A 26,134-nucleotide genomic window follows, 5' to 3' on the forward strand; every position below is an offset into this window, starting at 1 on the left:
TATACGCTTGATTTCTTAAGGGAGCATGTCACATACATTATAATAGATTGGGAAGTACAGAGGTATAAAGCGTCGTGAATACAAAGTGATGAGGGAAACGCACATTTTGAATGTAAAAAATGTAACCCAAGTGATCTTCCCCAAACAGCCTTTGTGGTCAGTGTTTTATTTCCAGACCGTGACAGAGTATGATTGCAGGGAAACTCTGGCCGCAAATGAAGACCAAACTCTAACGTTTAAATAGCACATCTAACAGATGATCCACGTGATGAATCTAATAACGCTTGGTAAACTTTAATCCTTGCCCTCACCGTCTTGTTAACTTTAGCTATGTCTTACCTTATTATAAAAGTCTGCCCTTCGTGGATTAACGACCAGGTCTGAGGAAAATCTTAAAATGTTTGAACATTGTAATCACTATGAGTTATTAGCCTAGACGAAATGTCATTCTCTGCGGTGGGTTGGCACCCTGCCCAGGATTGTTTCCTGCCTTGTGCCCTGTGTTGGCTGGGATTGGCTCCAGCAGACCCCCGTGACCCTGTGTTCGGATTCAGCGGGTTGGTAAATGGATGGATGGAAATGTCATTCTGTTGACCTACTAACAGATGCACCTCACACACTGCCGTATAAATCTGTTTCTCTTAATCTTTTGCACTGCCTTATAATGGTTTTCCTTAACGGGCCGAAGTTTTAAAACTAGCCACGTATTGAGAGCCGTCTTTGTTCTCGAATTAAACATTGATGGGTGATGTTAATATTATAATTTTACGACGGCGCACCCGCTTTACCTCATCCAGGATAGGAATGAGTGGCTGTCCTCACGTCGTAAATCGGTTTAACTGTACGACCTTCTGCCGTTAAACCGCGCGTATTGTCGCAAAGCAGATGTCAGCGTTTAACCACGTTACAACTGGAAGCGCGGAGCAGTACTTAGCTGTGTGTTCTTGTAATTTATACGTTAACCTTATAATACTTATAATATTGTAAATGTAGCCATCCAGGTCTTTTCTTGTTTTCTGTCGTAGTGCACTGTTTGCATGGAGGCAGTGTTATTCCGTGTCTTGCTCCATTTGTGACAGTTGATTAAAAAGGTATTGTGCAATATTTTTCTTCGGGCTTGGACGTTCCTGTTGTTCAGCATTCTCCGCATGGTTTTGTAATTTTATTTTTGTTGCTGGGAGAATATATTGTTTTACTTGTCAGACGCCTGTAACCAAAGTGACTCGGAAGTTAAGGGTGCATTGCAGTCGTTTCCATTCTTATAATTTGCTTGTAAAGTTCTGATGTGCAGTAAACGTTTATACGAGCCTAATTTTATACCACACATTTTTCCTATCCGTAATTGAATATTTTATTTATTAGAAGTCTATTTTTTTAGTGATTGGATAGAGAGGATCTTTTTGGTTACTTTCTGATCTGTTAGACAAGTGTGGTGATAATCTCTTACCCTTTGAGTTTTGTATAAAACTAAATTTCTCCTCCAAAATGATAAGCTTACTCGGAGGATTCCAGCCTTCCTCATTCTGATGTTTAACACCTTACTTGATTCACCCTCCTCTTCTTCCACCACCTTTACTGATTAGTAATCAGGGTTTTTTAAAAGCCAGATTTTGCTAAATAAAGTATTTTGAAATATTTGCCCAAAGCAGTAATAACTTTTGCAGTTTTGTAGAAAACCTCTTTCTTTCATCTTAATGTGAGCCCAGTTTAAAGAAACTACATGTTAGCTTTTTGGAATTAGCTTTGCCTCCAAAAGCTATAGGGCTGGCTATGAAATATTTAATCTTCTTCTTTAAGCTGCTGTCGTTAGTGGTTGCCACAGCGGGTCATCTTCTTCCATCTCTTCCTGTCCTCGTCATCTTGCTCTGTTATACCCATCATCTGCATGTCCTCTCTCACCACATCCATAAACCTTCACTTAGGCCTTCCTCTTTTCTAGTTGCCTGGCAGCTCTATCTTTAGCAACCTTTTCCCAATATACTCGGCATCTCTCCTCTGCACATGTCCAAACCAATGCAATCTCGCCTCTCTGATTTTGTCTCCAAACCGTCCAACTTGAGTTGACCCTCTAATGTCCTAATGTCTAATCCTGTCCATCCTCATCACACCCAATGCAAATCTTTGCATCTTTAACTCTGCCACCTCCATCTCTGTCTCCTGTTTTTTCGTCTGTGTCACAGTCACCAACCCTTATAACATAGCTGGTCTCACTACCGTCCTGTAGGCCTTCCCTTTCACTCTTACTGATATCCGTCTGTCACAAATTACTCCTGACACTCTTCTTTACCCATTCCACCCTGCCTGCACTATCTTTGAAAATCAGAGATCAATTTCTTAGGCTTGGATTTAATATTGATCACAGTAATTGTACATTTTGTGTAGTAAGTATTGAGACTACAAACCATCTGGTTTCCCATTGTCTTTATTGTAATACTTTTTAGAATGATTTAATTGATTACATCCAAACCCACCACCACCACCACCACCTTCATATTTTACTAGGAATTATATAATCTTTGCGATTCTAATAGAGGATAAAGAAAATTCAGTGTTTGTCGAGTGCCTTGCTGTTTTAGGCAAAATTATTAGTCTTAAATGTAATTGCCTTCATTAGTGCTTTTTATTTAGGAATTTGCATCACACTGTACATGTAAATCATTAAAGTACATGACAAGAAATTGAGGTAAACATGCTGAACATTGTTGTTGAATGTAAATTCTATGAGCAGACTGCTTGGCACACCCCTGCCCCCCTTTCTTTTCTTTTTTCTGATGTTTGCTCTATTTACGATTTTTTTTTTAAATATAAATATTCATCTCTTGTGTTGCTGTATATTTTTTTTGATGTGCAATTGTAGTTTTGCTCATTTATTAAGAGGGACGTTCAAAAAGTTTCCGCACTTTTATATTTTCGTTGGAAATGGTGAAGGCAAAAACATTTTTTGTTGATGCCATTAAAAAGTTGGTACAACGCTGGGAAAATTGCATCGTAAAGAAAGGTGACTGTGTAGAAAAGTGATGTTATTTGTTTTTGAAATTCTTAATAGAGTTAAAAAAAAGTGCAGAAACTTTTTGAACGTCCCTCATATAATTTAACTTTTCATAACTAAAAAGAATCATTTATAAAAGTTTGCTATCAGACGAGTTAGGAGGCTTGTTGTTGGTCACAGGGGAAGTCGCATGTAGGAACTGAACAGGCAGCCTGGAGAATGAGAATCCAGTGCACAAGCCACTATACCAGGTGAATGTGTGCAGGAATCGTACTGAAATTCTTGCCAAATTAGTGACACCCACATGTCTTACACATGTGCACCACAGTATTTCATGTTTTATTTAAAGGAGTTGGTTCCATACAGTTTTATTGTCGCATACATAACAAAATTACCCTTTAAATACTGGCTCCTTTCTGTGTCAGGTATTAACCAGTAAGACATTGACTGTACAAATGAACGTATAGGATGGACAAACCTGAATAGACTGAAGGTAGTGGATCTCATCACATTTTGTGCAGACTATCCGTTTACTTTGTTCTTTTATACAGCAAGGTAGACTTTAATTTAATGTGTAGGACAAGAGTCTTCAGACAGACAGAGTTGGTCATAGTTTGCCAAGTAACCTTTTAACCTGCGTTGTTTTTTCTTCTTCTTCATTTCCGTCATCTGTAGGAGTTTTTGGGTGTACCTTCTGCCTGTCTGAACCAGTGTCCTGCACCATGTTCACACTGGTGGAAATGGTTGACACTGTCCGCATCCCACCCTGGCAATTCCAGAGCAGACTGAATGATGCTATTGTGGAGGAATTAAACAAGAAGTTGGCAAATAAGGTATGTAGTAATAGGGCGGTGTGCCTGTGTGTTTTTTTTTGTTTGTTTATTAGATCCATGTTGCAACTTTCTTTGAACACTAAAGAATTGAAATGTTTAGTATATGGTAAATACATTGCAACAATAAACACCAGAATTTTGTTTTTTGTGATTTCATTTTCTGGATCTGTTAAAGTCCTCTTTGGTAATTTAAATATTAGGCATTCAGTTTATAAATGTTAATTTCCATAACTCCGAAAATTTGTGGAAATGAATGTTTTCATAGGGCGCTTCCCGGGTTCTCCCTGTGTCTGCGTGGGTTTCCTCTGGGTTCATCCGGTTTCCTCCCACAGTTCCCAAAAACATGCAGGTTACATGCATTGGCAATTCTAAATTGTCCCTAGTGTGTGGGTGGGTGTGTGTGTGTGTGTGTGTGTGCTCGCACCCTGCGGTGGGCTGGCACCCTGCCCGGGGTTTGTTCCTGCCTTGTGCCCTGTTTTGGCTGGGATTGGCTCCAGCAGACCCCTGTGACCCTGTAGTTAGGCTATAGCAGGTTGGATAATGGATGGATGGATGGAATATTTCCATGTCCTGTTTCACTTTATTTCTTATGTCCCTCTTATTAGTTCAGTAAAATATCACAAATTGTAAACACTAAGATTGCAAATAAAGAAAAATTACGGTGTTTACTATTCGCAAGACTTTCACTTTGGCCTTGTTCTTCATTTATGTCTGTCCATCTCTGTCACAGAGAACTGTAGTAGCGCCCAGAGTAACCCACAATGGCAGCAAAACATTCATTTATAGAGTTCTGTTGCTGAAATTTCAACTTGTTTCTTATTGCATTGAAGTGCTACCCTACTGTATGTGGTGTAGGCTCATGATGTGATAACTATAGCGTGACGTTGTTTTGGAGTAGTGTCTGTGCTGCACTCTTCTTAAAATAATTTTTGCTCCTCATAATTCTAAAGGAAATTTAAAAAAATGTATGTTGGATGTTGGCAGCAGGATTGTGCAGTTAGTAGTGCTTACAGATTCAATGTCCCGGCTTCAAATCCAACAACGTATGGGGAGTGTGCATGTTCTCCTCATTTCTGTGTGGCCTTTTGTTTAGGTCAGTGGTCTCAAACTCCAGTTTAAAAGTTTAATCTACAAAAGTATGAAGAAAGTGAAGGGTCTGAATCCACTGTATTGGCTTAATTTCAAGAAACTGTGGTTGGAAAGTGCAAAACCTTCACATTTTAGCCTATATGGATTTTGTAATAGTACATTTTTTTTCAATTTCTAGAAAATAATTTAAATGGAGGAATTTGGCTAATTTAATGAAAATATAGTTTTTTTAACTTGTAATTGCTGTGGCTTAAGAGGTCTTGTTGAGTAAAACTGTGAGAGGTGTAATCCTCTGAAATATGTGTTGCACAGTGAGAGGTGCATTCCATTTGTGGTTATGGTGCACATGTTTGAAGTAGTAAATTCTGTGCAGCAGTACCATCATGGACTACCGTAGTCTAGAGGAAACTGATAATAACGTGAAACCACCTTAAAGATACAGTTGAGCTTACCTGCATGTCTTTGACGTTGTGGTGGGTGAAACAGAGTAAGTAGTCTTTGGAAAATCCAGACAGATATTTGGAGAAGAGGCAAACTGTACATGCGCAGTGACCAGCTATAGGATCCATGAAGAAGCAACACTAGCTAATGCACAACTGTGTCAGCCCTTGGATTTTTGTTTTAAATGAAAGTATATGCAATAAATAAAACACAATATTGATCAACATCACAAACAACTCTTGAATAATTGTATTGTGTGTGTGTGGAGAATCACAGGAATCATCAGGTAGAGGGGTTCTTTCATTGGATTGGCTGGCCCAGCACTGACTCAGCTATGGAATGGCCAATAGGGGGAGGCAGCTTGATGGCTGAGGTCTCCAGGACTCTTAACAAATTCAAATCCTATTATGTGATATCATCTACTGTTGAATTCTGCTCTGTACTTGTAATATTTCTTTTGCACTACTATATTGTATTGATGATTACTTGTGTTCTGTTCTGTGTATTGTATTGTATTTACCCACCTTTTTTTGCACCCACTGCACACCCAACGTACCTGGGAAGGAGTCTCTCTTTGAACTGCCTTTCCCAAGGTTTCTTGTTTTTTTTTTGGGAGTTTTTCCTTATCTTCTTAGAGAGTCAAGGCTGGGGGACTGTCAAAAGCCAGGATCTGTTAAAGCCCATTGTGGCCCTTCTTGTGTGATTTTGGGCTATACAAAAATAGATTGTATTGTGTGTGTGTGAGAGAGAGAAATTTTTATTTCTACACATTGTGATGCCCGGGGCGCATACAGCAGCTATAACCCCAACACATACAGGCAGGACACAAATTGCCACACAGCACAAGGTTTATTTACAAAAGACAGTCTAGCACAAATCTGTAACACAGTCCCTTCTCTTAGCCAGTCCTTCAGCCTCCACAGGAGCTTCGTACACTTTCTCCTGACTCAGGCTCTTAGAACAGCGGCTGCTGGCTCCTTTTGTAAGGCACCCGGAAGTGCTCCAGGTGCTCGTTGACCTATTTCCGGCAGCACTTCCAGGTGTGGCAGCAGTGCTACATCAAAGGGCTCAACGGTTCTCTAGGAGCCCCCTGGCAGTGGTCATGGGCCCCAACAAGGTTGAGCCTCCATGCTTCAAACCCGTGGTACCACCGCACTCCAGGGGGGCTGCCCTCTAGCGCTTCGGGGGAGGCAATGTTCCGGAAACGCTCCTTCCCCCCCATCCATCTGACGTAGAGGTGTTCCGGACGGGCTATATATATATATATATATATATATATATATATATATATATATATATATATTATAGATACAGTGCATCCGGAAAGTATTCACAGCGCATCACTTTTTCCACATTTTGTTATGTTACAGCCTTATTCCAAAATGGATTAAATTCATTTTTTTTCTCAGAAAAAAATGCCGCTGAAAAACATCCCCACAGCATGATGCTGCCACCATCATGCTTCACTGTAGGGATGGTATTGGCCTGGTGATGAGCGGTGCCTGGTTTCCTCCAAACGTGATGCCCTGCATTCACACCAAAGAGTTCAATCTTTGTCTCATCAGACCAGAGAATTTTCTTTCTCATGGTCTGAGAGTCCTTCAGGTGCCTTTTGGCAAACTCCAGGCGGGCTGCCATGTGCCTTTTACCAAGGAGTGGCCTCCTTTCTGGCCACTCTACCATACAGGCCTGATTGGTGGATTGCTGCAGAGATGGTTGTCCTTCTGGAAGGTTCTCCTCACTCCACAGAGGACCTCTGGAGCTCTGACAGAGTGACCATCAGGTTCTTGGTCACCTCCCTGACTAAGGCCCTTCTCCCCCGATCGCTCAGTTTAGATGGCCGGCCAGCTCTAGGAAGAGTCCTGGTGGTTTCGAACTTCTTCCACTTACGGGTGATGGAGGCCACTTTGCTCATTGGGACCTTCAAAGCAGCAGACATTTTTCTGTAACCTTCCCCAGATTTGTGCCTTGAGACAATCCTGTCTTGGAGGTCTACAGACAATTCCTTTGACTTCATGCTTGGTTTGTGCTCTGACATGAACTGTCCACTGTGGGACCTTATATAGACAGGTGTGTGCCTTTCCAAATCATGTCCAGTCAACTGAATTTACCACAGGTGGACTCCAATGAAGCTGCAGAAACATCTCAGTGATGATCAGGGGAAACAGGATGCACCTGAGCTCAATTTTGAGCTTCATGGCAAAGGCTGTGAATACTTATGTACATGTGCTTTCTCAATTTTTTTATTTTTAATAAATTTGCAAAAACCTCAAGTAAACTTTTTTCACGTTGTCATTATGGGGTGTTGTGTGTAGAATTCGGAGGAAATAAATGAATTTAATCCATTTTGGAATAAGGCTGTAACATAACAAAATGTGGAAAAAGTGATGCGCTGTGAATACTTTCCGGATGCACTCTATATATAGATATAAAATAGAGAGAGAGAACTGTGTTACCTGACTTTGTCTGGGAAATTTCTTAAGACAGTGGGCCTTGGTTATAGTGCCGAGGGTTAATCTGATGTTTCAGAAGCACTAACTTTTCTGTATACTGCGCCATGGTGGCTGGTTCGTGAAGCAGCCGGAAGTGTGCTGACTGTCCGACCAACGACACGCGTTACCTGATAGATTGTGATGAGACCTTTGGAGATATATCAATTATGTTTTTCCCTAAGGGCTAATGTTGTTAGTTCACTGGAGCTCCTTACACTTGAACATGCTACATACAATTTCACATGAGTAAAACATTCCTGCAGTGGATCAAATCTTGGTTTTTGTAGTGACTTGACTTTTGTTGGTGGTCTTTGCAAAATATACTTTTTGAGGAAACTGTTTTCTTTTCAATTCAAACAAGTAATTAGTAGGAATAATGAGAATTTTGGGTATAAATATAATTTCACCGGGCACACATCCTGGTTGATTTAGTCAGATTGGTATGTAATGCTTTGATCTTTAATCTTATACTGAATGTTTCAGGGATTTAGATCAAAAGCAATATACAATGAATTGTGGTTTACTTTAACTTATTGCAAATAGCGTAGACATTTACAGGCTGCACATTCACGTGTCCCTCATAATGAACTGAATGTTTCAAGCACTGTACAGATAAGAATCTGTGTACAATGTCTACCTTCTTCTGTGTTCTGTCCATGGGGAACCCCTTTACTGAGCTGTGCTAATATTGAAACTGATCAAGATATTCTGTCACTTCTTGCCTGTATTGTACCCAGGGCTTGAAGTGGGTTACGGTTCTGATTCTCCAAAGAGTGACCTTAGTTTTCACCAATATTACATATGATTTACTACCAACTCACCCCTCTAACTCTCCCTGTTCTTTGAAGTTTACGTATTTACGAGCACTCGACAATCTAGTCTGGCTTGAATTTGTATGTAATTAATATTGCATCTTGAGGAGTAAGAAGAAGCATATAGAACAGGGAATACTGCATGTAACTAATGAGGCCACTTGCTAACCATATCTTGTTTGAATTTCGCCTAAATTGTTTCTGTCCACTTCAAATCTCATTTTCCATACAGCTTGCTTCTTCGTCTGTTTTTTTTTTCCTGTGTACAGCACTTGCCTTCTCCACTCATTGCCAGCCCATTTCTCTGCGCAGTTACAGACTTCACTAGCAGAGTGACACTGGTGCTTTGCATGACCTACACAACACGTATTATTATCAACAAGTATTGCAACAGAAAAAAAACAGGTTGGCTAATTTTCTTTTTTTTTTCTATAAGGTCATCAAATTTCAGTCAAATCAATCAGTGTTTTTGAGATTGTGGGGTGTTTCGTTTTTCTATTGTCGGAAAGGATATATTGAAAAGTAATTTCTTAGCAGATACCTGCTGGCTTAGGTGTACCATCCTGACAAATTTCAGCTTTATAACTAAGTGGGAAATAGTGTTTGTATTGACGAGTGAGATATATAGATATTCAAGCAAGCTTAGCTTAACCACAAACCAGAAAGCAAGCATGGATGTCTATCCTGTGGCCATTCATGCATTCACTCACGGTGAGTGCTTGTAGAGTCACTTGTGAATGTAATATTCTTAGGATGTAGAAGAAAAACCAGATTACCTGGAAATAAACCCATGCAGTTGGTGGGGAAAACATGCAGAATTCACTCAGGAAGTGTCCAGACTGGAAAATGTGTAATTCAGGGTCAGTGAGGCAGCAGTGCTAAGCATTGCAGCATCATGCACCCTGTATATAAAACTTTTTTTTTTAACATACTTAATAACTGTAGTTTGTACTTTCACTTTTTTTGTGTTATAACAGTGTCATCCCAGCATCCAAATAGCCATATGGCTGCAACTGTCGTTTCCGTTTGTTTCCCCGAGTGTAAACACAGCGACACATTCAATTCCAGCAATTTCTTTCATTTCCTTGTGAAAGAGTTTCAGCTAATGGTAACCATTTTATGTTTGTTGCACATATAGTAAAAATTAAGCTCACTTGTCTTTTTTGCCCATTACTTTTTTTTTCATCTTTTAGTCTTCATTTGAAGACATAAAGCACAAGTTTTGGATTTCATTCTTTATTCAAATGTCCCCAGAAGCAATGCTGTCACAGGCAAATTTATTTGCACCATAATCTGACAGATTTCTGTTAATCTCCTTGGTTGATATGGGAACTTGTAACAGGTTCATGCGACTTCAAGCTGTGAAGCAGCAGGTCAAAAATGAATTACTGTTTATACCCATAGCTTAATCTCAACTTTGGCTGGTCTTTAAACATTTTTACTTACTGGTGGAATGCTTGTAGTTCAGCCCCAGCATGGTAAAGAATATTGTAAATAAAGTATAATTAAAATTTAACTGTAAATGTGCATACATTGAAACACATTTTTAAACACAAAACCTAATCCAGTATACTAATTATGTCTTAGTATATAGTTTTTCATGCTAATTAAATTTTTAAGGCATCCAGACAGCAGAGAAAGGAAAATGTTGTGCTCCATTTACGTCTGTAAGAGGACAAGCAACCAAACAGTTCCACTGTTCGGGCAGACATTGAAGACATGTCAGAATAAGAGATGGCTCAGACCATGGGCTAAGCCTGTGCAGTAACACGACAACTCCCATTACAAGATCACACAAAATGATTTGACGGAACTAGCAGTGGAACAATGTGCTACAGAGTACATTATAAAGAGAAGGAGAATGAGAGAGACTTTGGTCTCATCCACACTATTAACATTTTTATTTATAAAACACTGACATTAGTCCCATTTTTGACTTTCATCCAGACTACCCTGGTGTTTTCAACTGCTGAAAGTGAAGACTTCTGATAATGTTCTCCAGAGCCATATGCTTCTGAAAATGCAGTTTCAGAAATATGGTGTGAACAGACATAAAATTATACAAAAATCGTGCTCTGATTTGCTTGTGTTTATTACATGGCCTTTCCCCAGCTGGGTTTGCTTATTAAGGCACCTTATTACCTGGCTGATCAATCTTCACAGAAGAAAACCTATTCTAACATAGAAGAGATGCTTTCCAGGATGAATCCTTATAAATCCTTATATTATTTCGCTTGTTTCTGTCTGTGCTCGATATAAACAATGGTTGCCACAACTACTATATCCTTCCACAGCAATAGCAAGAAATCTGTGCTCCTGGCGGAGTTTTGGTCTTAGGCTTATCTTCAAGTCATTAATTCTTCAATGTGACCGATTATCAACTGTGATATTTGACTGTTTATTCAGTGCATATTCTATTACTGACCGAAACTGCATTATGACACTACCATTTTACACCTCCTCTTTCCTTCACTTCAACATAAGCCTCCTGATAAAACGAAAAGCCACATACAGCCTAGCTGCGACCAACAGAAACAGTCTCACCGGCCTACTTACTCAGACCAACGTACAGAAGCAGAAACATTTACATCATGCCAGATCAACCAGCACAGGCAAGATACCTTAGAACAACAAAGACAACGTATGACAAACCACAGAGTGACATTATCTGAAGATCAGCAGCAGCAAGTCTTGCACCTGGACAGTGAACAAAAAATAAATTACACACAGAACCATTCTGAAGAGCAGCGGCAAACTGGCAGACAACAAAATACATTACGAAGGAAAAACTACACTGATTCTATAACGCTGACAACTCAAAACAAGATATTCCCTTTATATTACGGAGTAGGCAAATCCCCATTCGTTTAGCAAATTGTATGACTATCCCCAAGTCACAACAACAAACGTTTAATAATGTGGGAGTTTATTTGCCAGGCCCTGTTTTTACCCATGGTCAGTTGTTGTTGTGGGGTACAAAATCTGTACATTTTGGTTTATATTTCCATTATATTTTGTTCAAGACAGGACAACAGATGAACTACATTCGAGACAAATCAAAGCATGTCTTCTTCCCAGTTATACCTCACTTTTAAAACAGCTGTTCCAACATAGAAAGGAAGACATGCTGGTGGCTCAGGCTATCAATTACTTTATAACCTGAGAAAGGATGGACATCTAATTATTTTACAGCCTGGGAAAGGAAGACATAGCAACACCTCAGAGAACATCAAAAAAAGTTTTATTGTTTGGGAAAACAGACATTGAATTCAATCATCATATTGACAGCCAGCCAATCAGAATATCTAACAATCACATCTTGCAAAACCCCCCTGGTAGAATTTTAGAATAAATATGCCTCGTCTGAGGAGCGATAGAGGAAGGAGGGAGGAAGAAGAAGGGAAGAAGACATCAGAGGAGGACAGAGACGTCAACATGAAGCCGTTTACATCTGGTTGTCAGAAAACCATCATGAGCAACTACGAGTGCTAGATCACAAGCTGCCTGCGACATTAATCCTTGTCATCTTTACGTTTTTGTATGCTTTTTCTAAAGACTATATATGTTCAGACTATTCTATCAGTCCTATGTTCTGTTATTTTTTGTTCCACTGGTGGTATTATTATTCCTGTAATAAATACCATGCTGCTTTTAACTTTCTATGCTCTGTCTTAATGTCTAGAGTGATTGGAGTAATAAGGTAGATTTCTTTGAGAATCTGGTGCAGCCGGAGGTTTGCCATTACCTCTGTACTGCAAGATTTATTAAGGCTGAGGGTGAGAGCTTCACCCAATAGTAGGGAACAATATGTAAAGTAAGGCATTCTTGGCTGATAAATGGCTTATAGTCAAGAGTGCTGAGCCTTTGTGTGTTTACATGTATTCTTGCAGACCAAAACTAATATTTATGTCTGAGGTATCATTAAAACATTGTATGTTGTTTGTGCCGATAATAAGTAAGTCTCTTGACTGAGAGAGTGACAGGCTGTGTTATTCCTAAGGCACTTGTGTGGTTTAAAATACCAGAAGTTAACCAGCTGTGTGTTTGTCATTCATGGGGCACTGTTGTGGTTAGGGTCTGTGTGTATGCGTATAGCTGTGTATGTGTGTGTTAATCTTAAAGTGCAACAGTAGACCAACCCTGTAACGAACTTGACGAGTACACTTACCCTTGAAGAAAACAGGTAAAGGGTAAGTAGTGGGAGATACTACGATAATACAGTTGTACACTACATTTTCCAGAGTTACATCAAAACCCGGGTTACACACAGGGGAATATTATCACTGACAATAACGTTTATGCAACAGATTGCGTTTTCTGACAGTTATTGTAGACGTCGGTATACTACATTACCTGACGGCCACACTTCACACATACTGACTTACATGTGCCCTGCATTTCCATTCTTATCCAATACATTCTGTTAACCTGTACATGTTACACTTTTTATTGTAAATATTCATGCTGTTCTGACTATAACAAAATCCCGTAGTAATCATGTGACTATTGTAATATTGAGTCCTTTCACAAGTCATTACTTAGTAAAATAATCTGCTTTCTTACTATAATGTGTGATGTTCTTCTCTCCCTCATCACCATTTCATTAACGCTTTTATTCTTGCGAAATCTTTGTAAGCATAATTTGATACTTTTGTTTTATATAGTTTGAATACTGCACACATGTACAAAAACCTCATAAATTTTGCGATAAATCCCCTGCCCAGTGGCATTATCATCCTTTTAAGGGTTGCTGGTTTCCCAGTGTAGGCGGACAACTACGTCATGTATTATTGGCCAGTTTAGTGTGGGCGGGGATCTTTTCTAAATGATGTGAAAATGCTGTTGTGAACAGAGATCAGTTTCATTTAAGAATGTCATTTTTAAATAAAAACAGTACTGAGCACATAGCTGTAGTATAAGATAATTGTGATGATGGCTACAATCATTATGAACCAATAGCAAATACTTCTGAGGAGTGTCAAGTAGGCCCTGTCAGAGTTCTGGAGTTATACCTAAAGTGTTTTAACTCCCAGTATATTTTACTTAGGTTTTATTTTTTTTAAACAGACCTACATTTTGTGATAATTGGAAATTCTGGTGTATGGGTGATAATTTTGTAGCACAAGGAGCAAGCTAAGCCATTTCCTGCTCCCTATGTCAATAAGATCTTTTAACATTGTCTCTACATTTAACTGGAAGCCAATGAAATTATTCAAGAAATGGAGGTGTTTGATCCTCCTTTTTGATACTAGTTGTAATCGTTACTCTGATGTTTTGAATTTAAATACTAGTGGACTGACTTGATCAGCCTGAAAGTTCTTCATTATGATAGTCTGTTGTGCTTGAGACAAATACACAAGCAAGCATATTGTGCATTTTAAGAAGCTCCCTGCTTTTCAGAACATTTCTGAAGTTGATGAAAGGTGAGGGGAAAGTTGAAAACAATGCTAGAGATAACATGTATATTTCAATTTGAATCGGCCAAATAAAAAAAATTCTAGCATGTTGAGTTACAAATGACTGTTTTTATATCTGTAGAATTAGTACTCACTAACTGAACTTTGTTTTTTTTCCCTGAATTTAAGAATGCTATCCATTTCACCTAATAAAATAGTTTAGTTTTACTCTTAGGTGTATGCAGATGTCGTCCAACTATGAATATTAACTTTCGAACTTCCATCTCTTAAAGGCAATACAGAAAAATGGCTCTAGCATTGAGCTGGGATGAACACTGTGATTGCAAATGGGAATAAAGCAATAGTGTTATCGGACATCTATGCATACTGAAAATGATTTCAAATGTACATTAACAAGCTAAGAGCAGTTTCGGATGGTCCAGCTAAGCTCTCAGGCCTGTGCAGTAGAAAATGGTTGTGATTCGTGTCAAAACATACTGTAGTTAAATCTGGACACATAATGGACATGTAACATATCCTACCCCGGGGAATATATGAAGATGATTTGCAACATCAGTTACACTGTGGTTGTTTCTGTGCTGGGACTTGCGTAAGCAACAGTTAGATTTTTTATTAATTAAAATTTTTGGTTTCCAAGAAGAATAAAATTGCTTAAATGCATTTCTTCTATAAAATGAAATGAGAATTTTTAAAATGGAAACAAAGTTTTTAAGAACAGATTTTTGTCTGTTTTCTTTAAGACACCTAATAATTTCTACTTTTTTGGATTTGGAAATGCCAATGAGATAGATGAATCATCAAAACTATCATTGGGTTTGCACATACTGCAAGATATTTGTTTAATTAGTCATAAAGATTTGTGATAAACTTTATTTTAGAAATCCATTGTAAATTCTGTTTACTCATTCTTTAAATTTACTGACGTCATTGACAAGGGATTGACGTGTTGTGAACCAACGGTTCTTAAACTGAAAACTGACTTAGTCAATTTGCTTTTCAGCTGTTTTCTTTTATGCTGTCTAATTAAAGAGTTTTATAAACTCATTGTTACTATTAGTTGGAAAATGACAAGACCAATGCAATTTTTTAATTTTCAGATTAGCTGTTTATTCCTAAACAAAACATTTTTTAATCCATCCACCCATTCTCACTTGGTTCAGCCTGCCATTATCGTAACCAGGATGGTTGCTGATAGTTTAGTCTGTTCATTTGGTGTAGTAATCTGATTATAAAGAGTGTTCTTATTCAGTTATATATCTTCACAGACTGGTAAATTTTCAGTGCTCTAATGCAAGAGCACATACAGACAGCATCTTTAAACAGTAGAAACCGCAGTTTTACTTTACTTTACTGGTTTGAGAGGAGCTGTATTTATCTAAAGCCCACTTCGCGTACAGCTTGAAACTCTAATAAAGTGATCTACATTGCCATTAGTCTCATGCCTTGGATTTAAGATCCATCCATCCATCCATCCAACCCGCTGAATCCGAACACAGGGTCACGGGGGTCTGCTGGAGCCAATCCCAGCCAACACAGGGCACAAGGCAGGAACCAATCCCGGGCAGGGTGCCAACCCACCGCAGGATGGATTTAAGATTCTCCATATATTATTGTTCTGGCATTTATTGGTAAAAGAAAGAGCAGATCAAAAGTAATCAAATAATGATATACAAAGTGGCTTCATGAACAGAGAAGGACGGAATAAACGCTGTTTGAATTTGTCACCATGAATGATGACTGGATTTAATATGTGATTATTAAAGTGTGTATTACCTTTCACAATGTGGAAAAACCCTACAATCTCAGCCAATAGTAGAAATGTTTTTTCTGGGTGTATCTTTCTCTGTGTGTGTTAGCCTCTCACAATATAAAGTACAAGATCAATAGCAGGAGGTCAACAGTCAACTTATTTCCATTTTTAATGTCACCTAAAAATGTTCAGACTTTCATCTAGTCATCCTCCCGTATTACAGGCGCATATGTTGGTCCAGACTATTAATTTGTCAGGTCAGGCTCAATTCCTTTGACCCAATCAATTTGTAGCTTTTTTGAAAGCAAAAGGCTTTCAGTAGTGTAGGGGTAGATGTACAGCGTAGAGGTAAATCTGCTAGACTTGTTTACAGTGGCATATACATTTATTTTATTCTTGCTAAGTGCATTTTGACTTCTAGGTTTTGCACTGTATGTTCAGCTCCTTAACATAATTTTAGCTATTTTTTGAAATATTGAGACGGTTACTTCAGCCAGGAGAAGGAATAATGCGATCGCATGACCATTTGCCTTTGGAAATGTATTTTGTGTGCGCATGCAGAAATTGTGGGCAAAGTAAATACATGTGCACGTTGGCAGAGTGCAGCGGACCTGCACAGACTACAAAATCCTTAACATTAACCCGGTTAAGGGTTTATGTGGCCACATAATCGGATAATTTGTGGAGACATCCAACTCACTTAATTGGGTTTCTCAGAGGCCAGTAACCTGAATTCTCTAATCAGAAGGAGTGTTAAAATGGCATTTTAGAAACTGGGTTTCTGTGAGTAATTGGGTGGTTATTATTATTATTATTATTATTGTAAATGCACTAATTGCATGGGCTTCTCATGTCTAACACAAAAGCCCACACCCTCACCCTGAAGCTGAGTTAGGATCATTTGTTGCCTTTTTTAAATTAAATGAGCTCCTTAAAGTGTTTTTTGTAGTATTTGGCCTTTTCTGTTTCAGGAAGATATATAAATACATTGTATTGATGAATCAATCAGATTACACACATGCAGTTTTAGATAGATAGATAGATAGATACTTTATTAATCCCAGGGGGAAATTCACATACTCCAGCAGCAAAAAATATTAAAGAGTAATAAAAAATGCAGGTAAAAAACAGACAATAACTTGAATAATGTTCAACGTTTACCAACTCTGGTGGAATTGAAGAGTCGCATAGTTTGGGGGAGGAATGATCTTCTCAGTCTGTCAGTGGAGCAGGACAGTGACAGCAGTCTGTCGCTGAAACTGCTCCTCTGTCTGGAGATGACACTGTTTAATGGATGTAGTGGATTCTCCATAATTGATAGGAGCCTGCTGAGTGCCCGTTGCTCTGCTACGGATGTCAAACCGTCCAGCTCCATGCCAACAACAGAGCCTGCCTTCCTCACCAGTTTGTCCAGGCATGAGGCATCCTTCTTCTTAATGCTGCCTCCCCAGCATACCACTGCGTAGAAGAGGGCACTCGCCACAACCATCTGATAGAACATCTGCAGCATCTTACTGCAGATGTTGAAGGATGCCAGTCTTCTAAGGAAGTACAGGCGGCTCTGTTCTTTCTTGCACAGAGAATCAGTATTGGCAGTCCAGTCCAATTTATCGTCCAGCTGCACTCCCAGGTATTTATAGGTCTGCACCCTCTGCACACAGTCACCTCTGATGATCACGGGGTCCATGAAGGGCCTGGGTCTCCTAAAATCCACCACCAGTTCCTTGGTTTTGCTGGTGTTCAGTTGTAGGTGGTTTAAGTCGCACCATTTAACAAAGTCCTTGATGAGGTTCCTATACTCCTCCTCCTGCCCACTCCTGATGCAGCCCACGATAGCAGTGTCGTCAGCAAACTTTTGCACGTGGCAGGACTCCGAGTTATATTGGAAGTCCGATGTATATAGACTGAACAGGACCGGAGAAAGTACAGTCCCCTGCGGCGCTCCTGTGTTGCTGACCACAATGTCAGATCTGCAATTCCCGAGACGCACATACTGAGGTCTGTTTGTAAGATAGTCCACAATCCATGCCACCAGGTATGAATCTACTCCCATCTCTGTCAGCTTGTCCCTAAGGAGCAGAGGTTGGATGGTGTTGAAGTTTTGCCCTGACAATCACAGTAGCATCAAAAGTGTACTGTATAGGGTAGGGAGACATTTCAGGAATTCTTATGTAATTCTTTTTTTTTTTTTTTTTAGGTTGTATTTAATGTTGGTCTATGCGTCTGTTTATATGATATCACCAAACTGGAGGATTCGTTTATCTTTCCTGGTGATGGTGCTTCACATACCAAAGGTAAGGAAGCTGCAAGAAATTTTTTTTTGTCTGCGATGGGAAGATCAATCAGGATTTATAGTCACCCTGTTTATTATCTGTTTATTCCAGTTCACTTCAGATATGTCGTGTTTCGACCCTTTCTGGATGAGATCATTGTGGGGAAGATCAAATGCTGCAGTCAAGAAGGAGTACACGGTGAGGGCAGGTGATTAGCCATGTGTTAAAATATTAGCAGGGTAGACCTGGGGTCAGATTTATAAAACTTGTGTGTGCACAAACACAGGGTTGAAATATGCATATGCATGTTTCCAGTCAAACATCGGGACTTATAAAAGAAAACTTGACAGAAAAGCTTGCATTTATTTACGGCAACTGTGACCCATGCATATGCAACATTTTGGAGAAACTGGGAAATGATGACATACTTAATCATGTAGGGAAATTCAGCAAAATGACGCCTCACGCTCATAATGGTTTATATCACTGAGCAGTTATCATAATGTGTGTTGGCATGACAAACATACCAAAGCTCAAAAGTTACGAATATGATATACAGACTCTGTTTTAGTTCCCATTTAGGAGGGAAATGCCGCATATTTTCACTGAGGAACTTTTTTCTTTGTCAGTTTATTTCGGCTAATTGTTGTCACTTCTCAGGGAACTGGACAACAGTTCAGGAATATCTCAGCCAAGCTTTAACTCCATCACACCTGCTGTGGCAAACATTAAGAGGTATTTGGCAGCAGTGTCTGTTTTTTCTAATGTAATCTGAGCACTTTACTGCTCGCGTATTGCAATAAGGGCACCTAGCGAGAATGAAGCTGCTTTTATTACCCATAAGCAGTTCCATTCCATTAACACACAAGTCATCTGTGATGCCAAGATGAGATTGCATGTGATTAATTTATTTTGAGGCAAAGTAGCACTTTGAGACAATGTACCATTGGTAAGGGAACTTGCTGAACCTCCTGTGTTTCATTTGGCGTATTATATTCATGATGTAATTAAATCTGCCAGGTTATAGTGCCTACCTGCTCAAATGCTGGCAGTTTATGCCTTCACCAGCCTTGCCTTCAGAACCCTCCCCAGTGCTCTGAACTGAAGTGAGTTTAACAATGTAGAGTGTGTGTGTTTTAAATTAGCATAACATGGTGGTACAGCAGTTATCTCTGTTGCATTCCAGCTCCAGACACTGTATATGAATCTCACATTAGTCAACATAGAGTTTGTAGTTTCTCTCCATGTCTTCTTTTCAATTGGCAACTCTTGATGAAATTTTAGGTAGTGTGATGGCATTACTGAGTTTACCAATCAATGGATTGGTGTCCCGTCCAGTGCTGGTTCTTGACTCCTTTCAGATGTTGCTGGCATAGACTATGGCTCCCTGTTAAACTGAAATGGAAGAAGTGGCCACATACAGTATATGGTTGAATAATTTTAATGATTAGAGCGCTGATGTGTTTGTAGGTTTTCTGGGCTGTAGAAATGTGTTTCTCACACCTGCAATGAGGTCCAGCTGTCATAACAGAACATTCTGAAACTGCCTTAGTCCATTTCAGGGTTGCAGGGAGCCCGAGTTTGTCACAGGGCATGAAATAGGATTGGAAAAGGTGCTAGTCGATCATAGGGCCTAGTCACACACAGACACACACACACACACACACACACACACACACACAGGGGCCAATTGAGAATCATCAATGAATCTAACCTGTGCATGGAATATGCAAACCCTACGTGGATGCCAGCTGGGTGCAGGGATTTAACCACCGTGTGAACCACAGCTGTGCTACAGCTTTTGTTTTTTTTTTTTAATGGTTTTTGTTCTTCATGACAGTGAGCCTTGGCTTCTTTGATGACATTGTGATCCCACCTGAGTCGTTGCAGCAGCCAGCAAAGTTGTATCCTTCAAGTTTTGTTTGGAATAGCATTTTCAAATGAATGTATTATTTTAATATAGTTAATATACCAATATGACTCAAATGCATTGAGATGCAGTACATACTCTGTAGTGTATTTAGTTATTATTAAAAAAAATCGGGAGTGGTCTCCCCTCGACTTTCTCGTATACTCTGATATGGGGATGGATATTTGAGGAGTAAACCACAAGACAATAATTATATTTTTCTATTATGTACATTAAAGAGCCATCAACAACAAATCAAGTCAATAATATATTGAACAATTATTATAAAAGTAAAGTTGAATAAATCAGATTCTTCAGCTGCATGAATAAAAGGTAAAGTACCACTTCTGGTTAACAGAAATAGCCCAAAAATTGACAGAAATGTACGTTTTGTACGTAATACTTGTATGCAAAATTTGGTTGACCTAAGTGAAAGCGTTCACAGGTTATCGTGTTTATACACACACACACACACACACACACACACACACGCAGACAGACATAATTCCAAAAATAGTATTTTCGGACTCAGAGGTCTAAAACGTCAAGATTTATCAAAATCTCGAAATGAAGGTTTTGGAGGATTCCAATACTTTCCCTATACTTTGTGTATGAGAAGGTCAAGGAGGTCTAAAACATCGAGATTCATCAAAATCTCGACATTGAATCTTTGGACGATTACAATACTCTTCCTTCCTATACTTTGTATGTACGAGAAAGTAAAAAACGTGTGCTACATATTAAATAAAAAGCTAAATGAGAATATTAATGCTGACACTCTGGTTGACCTCCTATAATGGTAAGAGCAAAATATTCTTAATTACATGTTCAGGGCAAACTTGGTGGTGGGACAGGTTTGGGTTTGGGGGTGACAATGGTGCTAATTCTGACAGCTGGCTCATGTGGTCCAAGTGCATTATTGATTTTATTTTTTTTTATTATCTTTTTTTTTTTTTCCAACCCACATATAAAGATGCGAGTTTGTGTTGCCTGACTTTACTTTGAAACAATCTATTAGTCTTTATAAATTAGTTTGATAATTGATAAAGACAGAACAATGACAATTGGCAAGATTAAAAAATGTCAAAATGAAGTATTCTTTAGTAGGTGAGGTAATATTTTAAAATGAAAGGCACAAAGACAGCAGTCTTGATTTGAATGTTTAAATTGAAGAATCTTCACTGAGATGTTAACAGAGAGTGTTTTAGGTACAACAGAGCCGAATGCACTTTCTCCATATATCCAGCGTCCTTGGGTATTCTGTAGGGGAAGTGGCATAAAGTGATGTTCGGTGTCATTTGAAGTTTTTTTTTGAAGATCGTTTTCAAATGGGTAGGATGCTTGTATAGTCAAGTCATCTAAACTCCAAAGACTGAATGAAATGTGAGGCTATGGGTTCCTCTCTACAAAGATGTGTTCTAGGACGGAGTGGTGGCTCTGAGGCTAGAGATCTGCACTGGCAATCGGAAGGTTGCCGGTTTGAATCCCGTCAATGCCATTAGGGACTCTGCTCTGTTGGGCCCTTAAGCAAGGCCCTTAACCTGCAATTGCTGAGCGCTTTGAGTAGTGAGAAAAGCGCTATATAAATGCAAAAAATTATTAAAAATTATTATTATTAGTGTCCATGAGTTTATAACAGACCACCTGAGACTATGTCGGTATCCCCCAGTTGTCCTTGACTCATGATACTTCCACCAGTGATGAAGCAGAACAGGTGTGGCTGTGGGAGTATGAAACTGATGAGGGGGCTCATGACCTTTACATGGACCATGGTGAGGAGATCCGTTTCCGCATTGTGGATGAGGTTTTCATTGATACTTCTCCTACGGGCCCAAGCACTGCAGCTAATTCAACGACTGCAAAAAGTACTGGGACTGACACAAAAGAAGAGCAACCACAGAAGGAAGCCCCATACACTCTTATAGTAAGATACTGCTTAATGTTTTCATAATTCTGTGTTCTGTGGATAACCATATCACTTCTGTTAGTTTGCAAAAGGTTGCTTGAGGATATATAAGCAAAGAAAGAAACCAACAATGGTATCGGTATTTAGAAAGTGACTCTAGTGGGCTGTATTTTATGTTAAACATCAAGCTGTTTTCCATAACCGTTAATTGTACGGTGGTGGCACCATGATGCATTTTTTCTCTTAGTGTAATGTAGTTTTCCTCTGAAATCCCATAAACATAGGTGTTAATTGATAATTCTGAATTGTTTGTTCTTGAGTGGACCCCCATCCAAACAATATTATCAGATAACTTGAGGCCCCCATGACCCTTTTTTGGGTTAAGCAGGTTTGAGAATATAATGAGATTTGATTTACATTGTCTGCGGTGGGTTGACATCCTGCCTGGGGATTTGTTCCTGCCTTGCACCCTGTGTTGGCTGGGATTGGCTCCAGCAGATCCCCATGACCCTGTGTTAGGATGTAGTGGGTTGGAAAATGACTGATTTACATTGTAACAGAACAACCTCTAGATGAAAAACACGCAAGAAGAAAGGCTAAATTGACCCGATACAAGTTGGTTTTCCCTTTTATTGAAGTAGCATCACTTCCAAGATTCTTTCCTTCATCTGTTCCTATTGGGATGTGCTCCTGCTCCCTGCAAGCTCTGTCATAGAAGAAGCAGGTTCACAACATCCATCCATCCATTTTTCAACCCGCTGAATCCGAACACACGGGGGCCAATCCCAGCCAACACAGGGCACAAGGCAGGAACCAATCCCAGGCAGGGTGCCAACCCACCGCAGGACACACACAAACACAACCACACACCAAGCATACACTAGGGCCAATTTAGAATCGCCAGTCCACCTAACCTGCATGTCTTTGGACTGTGGGAGGAAACCGGAGCGCCTGGAGGAAACCCACGCAGACATGGGGAGAACATGCAAACTCCACGCAGGGAGGACCCGGGAAGCGAACCCGGGTCTCCTAACTGCGAGGCAGCAGCGCTACCACTGCGCCACCGTGCCACCCAGGTTCAGAACATTGAAGATATTTTATCTTCACATACAGCAATGGAATGAGAGATATTAAAGCTAGTGAATTTATCAGACACTTCTGCCATTCAGTTCTTGATAGGACTTTTTGAGTTGGCATCCAGCATTACCAGTAGCACAAATACTGGCTGATAAGAGGTGAGACCCTTCAGTTCAGCCACTTTAACAAAAGCACAGAGGGAAAAATTGGAAAATTGCTAACTTGTATAATACTGAATACAAAATACCAAAATATGCTGGATAAAACTAAAGCGGTTAATTTTCTGCTTATGTAAATATTGTTAATTTTTAAAATATGTAAAGATTAAGAAAGGGTTTGATAATCTTGTTAGTATAATATGAGGATGTATTTTGTGTGGGGGCAAAAAAGAAAAACGTTCTTAATGCAATATTCTTTTTTTCCCATTGTTAGGGCTCCATCAGTGAACCAGGCTTGGGTCTCCTGTCATGGTGGACAAGCAACTAACTTGAAAGATCTGTGTGTTTCATATGATGATCTGAACAGTTGAGGGCCAACGGAGACCATGTAGCTCTGTGGTTTTGTTAAGCAGCTCTCGTGTGTGGGGGGAAAAAAAAGGCAACTATATTTTTTCCACTTCGAATAATTGTAAAATGTTTCCTACCCTTGAAGGTGAGTCGACTGCTTAGCCTTGTGCATTTAGAGCAAGAAACCAAGAAAATTTGCCCTTCTAACCAGAAGTGTCACATAATAAGACATTTTTGATACATGGGATAGGGATTTTTGTTTTGAGAAACTGCTAGAATTATGATGCTTGGTTATCTTGAAACAAGATCCTCAAACAAGCTTTACCTCAAATGCTTGTGGTCAAGTATTCAAAATGGCATTGGCCAAAAAAGGTTCTCTGTCCACTTTTCAAAAGTTGGGGATATTATTAACTTGTGTTAAAATTTAACTTGTAAAAAATCATAACTTGCCTGTGTTTTGAAGAATAAAGACTGCTGGTTTTCTGTGTTTCTTTTCATAATACAGTAATCCCTCGCTATATCGCGCTTCGCCTTTCGCGGCTTCACTCCATCGCGGATTTTATATGTAAGCATATTTAAATATATATCGCGGATTTTTTTGCTGCTTCGCGGGTTTCTGCGGACAATGGGTCTTTTAATTTCTGGTACATGCTTCCTCAGTTGGTTTGCCCAGTTGATTTCATACAAGGGACGCTATTGGCAGATGGCTGAGAAGCTACCCAGCTTACTTTCTCTCTCTTGCGCTGACGTAAGGGGGTGTGAGCAGGGGGGCTGTTCGCACACCTAGACGATACGGACGCTCGTCTAAAAATGCTGAAAGATTATCTTCACGTTGCTATCTTTTGTGCAGCTGCTTCCTGAAATGACATGCTGCACGGTGCTTCGCATACTTAAAAGCATGAAGGGCACGTATTGATTTTTTTATCTGTCTCTCTCTGTCTCTGTCTCTCTCTCTGCTCCTGACGGAGGGGGTGTGAGCTGCCGCCTTTAACAGCTTTGTGCCGCGGTGCTTCGCATACTTAAAAGCCAAACAGCACCATTGATTTGTTTGCTCCTTTGAAGAGGAAGATATGTTTGCATTCTTTTAACTGTGAGACTGAACTGTCATCTCTGTGTTGTGATGGAGCACAGTTTAAAGTTTTGAAAAAGAGACAAATGTTTGTTTGCAATGTTTGAATAACGTTCCTGTCTCTCTACAACCTCCTGTGTTTCTGCGCAAATCTGTGACCCAAGCATGACAATATAAAAATAACCATATAAACATATGGTTTCTACTTCGCGGATTTTCTTATTTCGCGGGTGGCTCTGGAACGCAACCCCCGCGATGGAGGAGGGATTACTGTAATAATAATTCATAACACATTGTCTTTTATCTTCAGGGAATGTGGAAATCTTAAAAGATCTTTGCAGGATTAAACTGGCATGTGAGAATAAGAAACCTGTACAATTTGAACTGGTTTGACTATTGGCAGCTCAAAATACAAATGTAAGCCCCTTTGTACTTACTTATATTAGTTTTATTTGATAAGGGCATGTAACTGTTTCAGTTTCTGTCCTAAATTTTTGGCTCCCTATTATATCTTTAATAATTAAGTTTGATCAGAGTAACAGTAGGTTTGGAAGTCTGTTAGTGAATATGTTCATAAATATGCCACAATCTAGTCCTGAAGCCGTATGGAAATCCCAGTTTTGCTACTTGTTGTACCCCGAAGCTGCTGAACTGCTCTTGATTCTTGTAATGCAAAACTATTTGCAAGAATTTTTGTCTTTCGACCTGGTATCCAGTCAGATTCATTTAGGGGACAGGAGGACATTCCTCCATGTCTACAAATGATTTCCATTTGTAGCATGTCCGGGGCAGGAGTGTATCCAGTTTAGTGAGTATTTTATTGACCCCTAAAGCAAAATTCCTTGTCCCAACAGTAACATGAAAAACAGTGCAAAATAGTTAAAAAATGTAAATTATTACTTGTGCAAAGAATAAGAATTATACACAATATTTCTCTATTGTTAAAAAAAAAAAAATCTTGGAAGGAGGCGAGACGTGATTTTCTCGGAGACACTTTAACATCCCGCGAGACAAGGCAATGAGACAAAAGGACATCTGCTGCACAGGCTTTTAAATGATCGACATGCAGCTCGGCAGCAGCAAGACAGCAGCTGATGCGACCGCATCTCCTTAGTGTGTGTTCAGCCCCCCCCCCCTTCACAATGTGAGAGGCAGAGACACGAAGTGGCTGGCATGCAGCGTGCTCCGTGGGTGGACGAGCAAAGCGAGCAGGGGGCACAGCCTCCTACTAATAAAGACAAAATAACATAAATAAATACTGCCCCTATAATTGAGTTTGTTCTCTCTTCACCTCAGCCAGTTATAACAATCTATAGGCAGAAGAGTCCCAGTAGCTCCCATTAGCACACTGTGCCGGTTTCTGAATGTACTGTAGGGCAACACGTCATAGAGAGGATTGGCAACATTGGTCATGATGGCCTCTAATTTTCCTGTGTAAGTGTAACCATACCCTGGCCACAAGGGCGTGGTAGGACATTCTCCACTGCTTGCCAAACACATTAAAGGAGCTGAGCCTCCTTATAAAGAAGAGCCTGCCCTGGTAGTTTTTGCATAGCAGGACTGTACTGTTC

The 26,134-nt window shown here is 39.6% G+C and overlaps 1 protein-coding gene across 2 annotated transcripts; it reads left to right on the plus strand.

Moving 5' to 3' along the window:
- The first annotated feature begins 915 nt into the window (after positions 1-915).
- On the plus strand, positions 916-23,981 carry polr3h (polymerase (RNA) III (DNA directed) polypeptide H). Of its 2 annotated transcripts, none has more exons than XM_028815148.2 (7): positions 916-936; positions 3,665-3,822; positions 18,021-18,117; positions 18,208-18,294; positions 19,937-20,000; positions 21,704-21,929; positions 23,421-23,981. In XM_028815148.2, exons 2-7 carry the CDS (start codon positions 3,712-3,714, stop codon positions 23,472-23,474), a joined length of 639 nt encoding a protein of 212 aa, XP_028670981.1. In that variant the 5' UTR covers positions 916-936; positions 3,665-3,711; the 3' UTR covers positions 23,475-23,981. The 2 variants fall into 2 exon arrangements, with proteins under 2 accessions (XP_028670981.1, XP_028670979.1); XM_028815146.2 differs by lacking the exon at positions 916-936 and adding an exon at positions 943-1,091.
- The last annotated feature ends 2,153 nt before the right edge of the window (positions 23,982-26,134 follow it).

This window comes from Erpetoichthys calabaricus, chromosome 12 (genome assembly GCF_900747795.2).
Source record: "Erpetoichthys calabaricus chromosome 12, fErpCal1.3, whole genome shotgun sequence".
Classification (NCBI taxonomy): domain Eukaryota; kingdom Metazoa; phylum Chordata; class Cladistia; order Polypteriformes; family Polypteridae; genus Erpetoichthys; species Erpetoichthys calabaricus.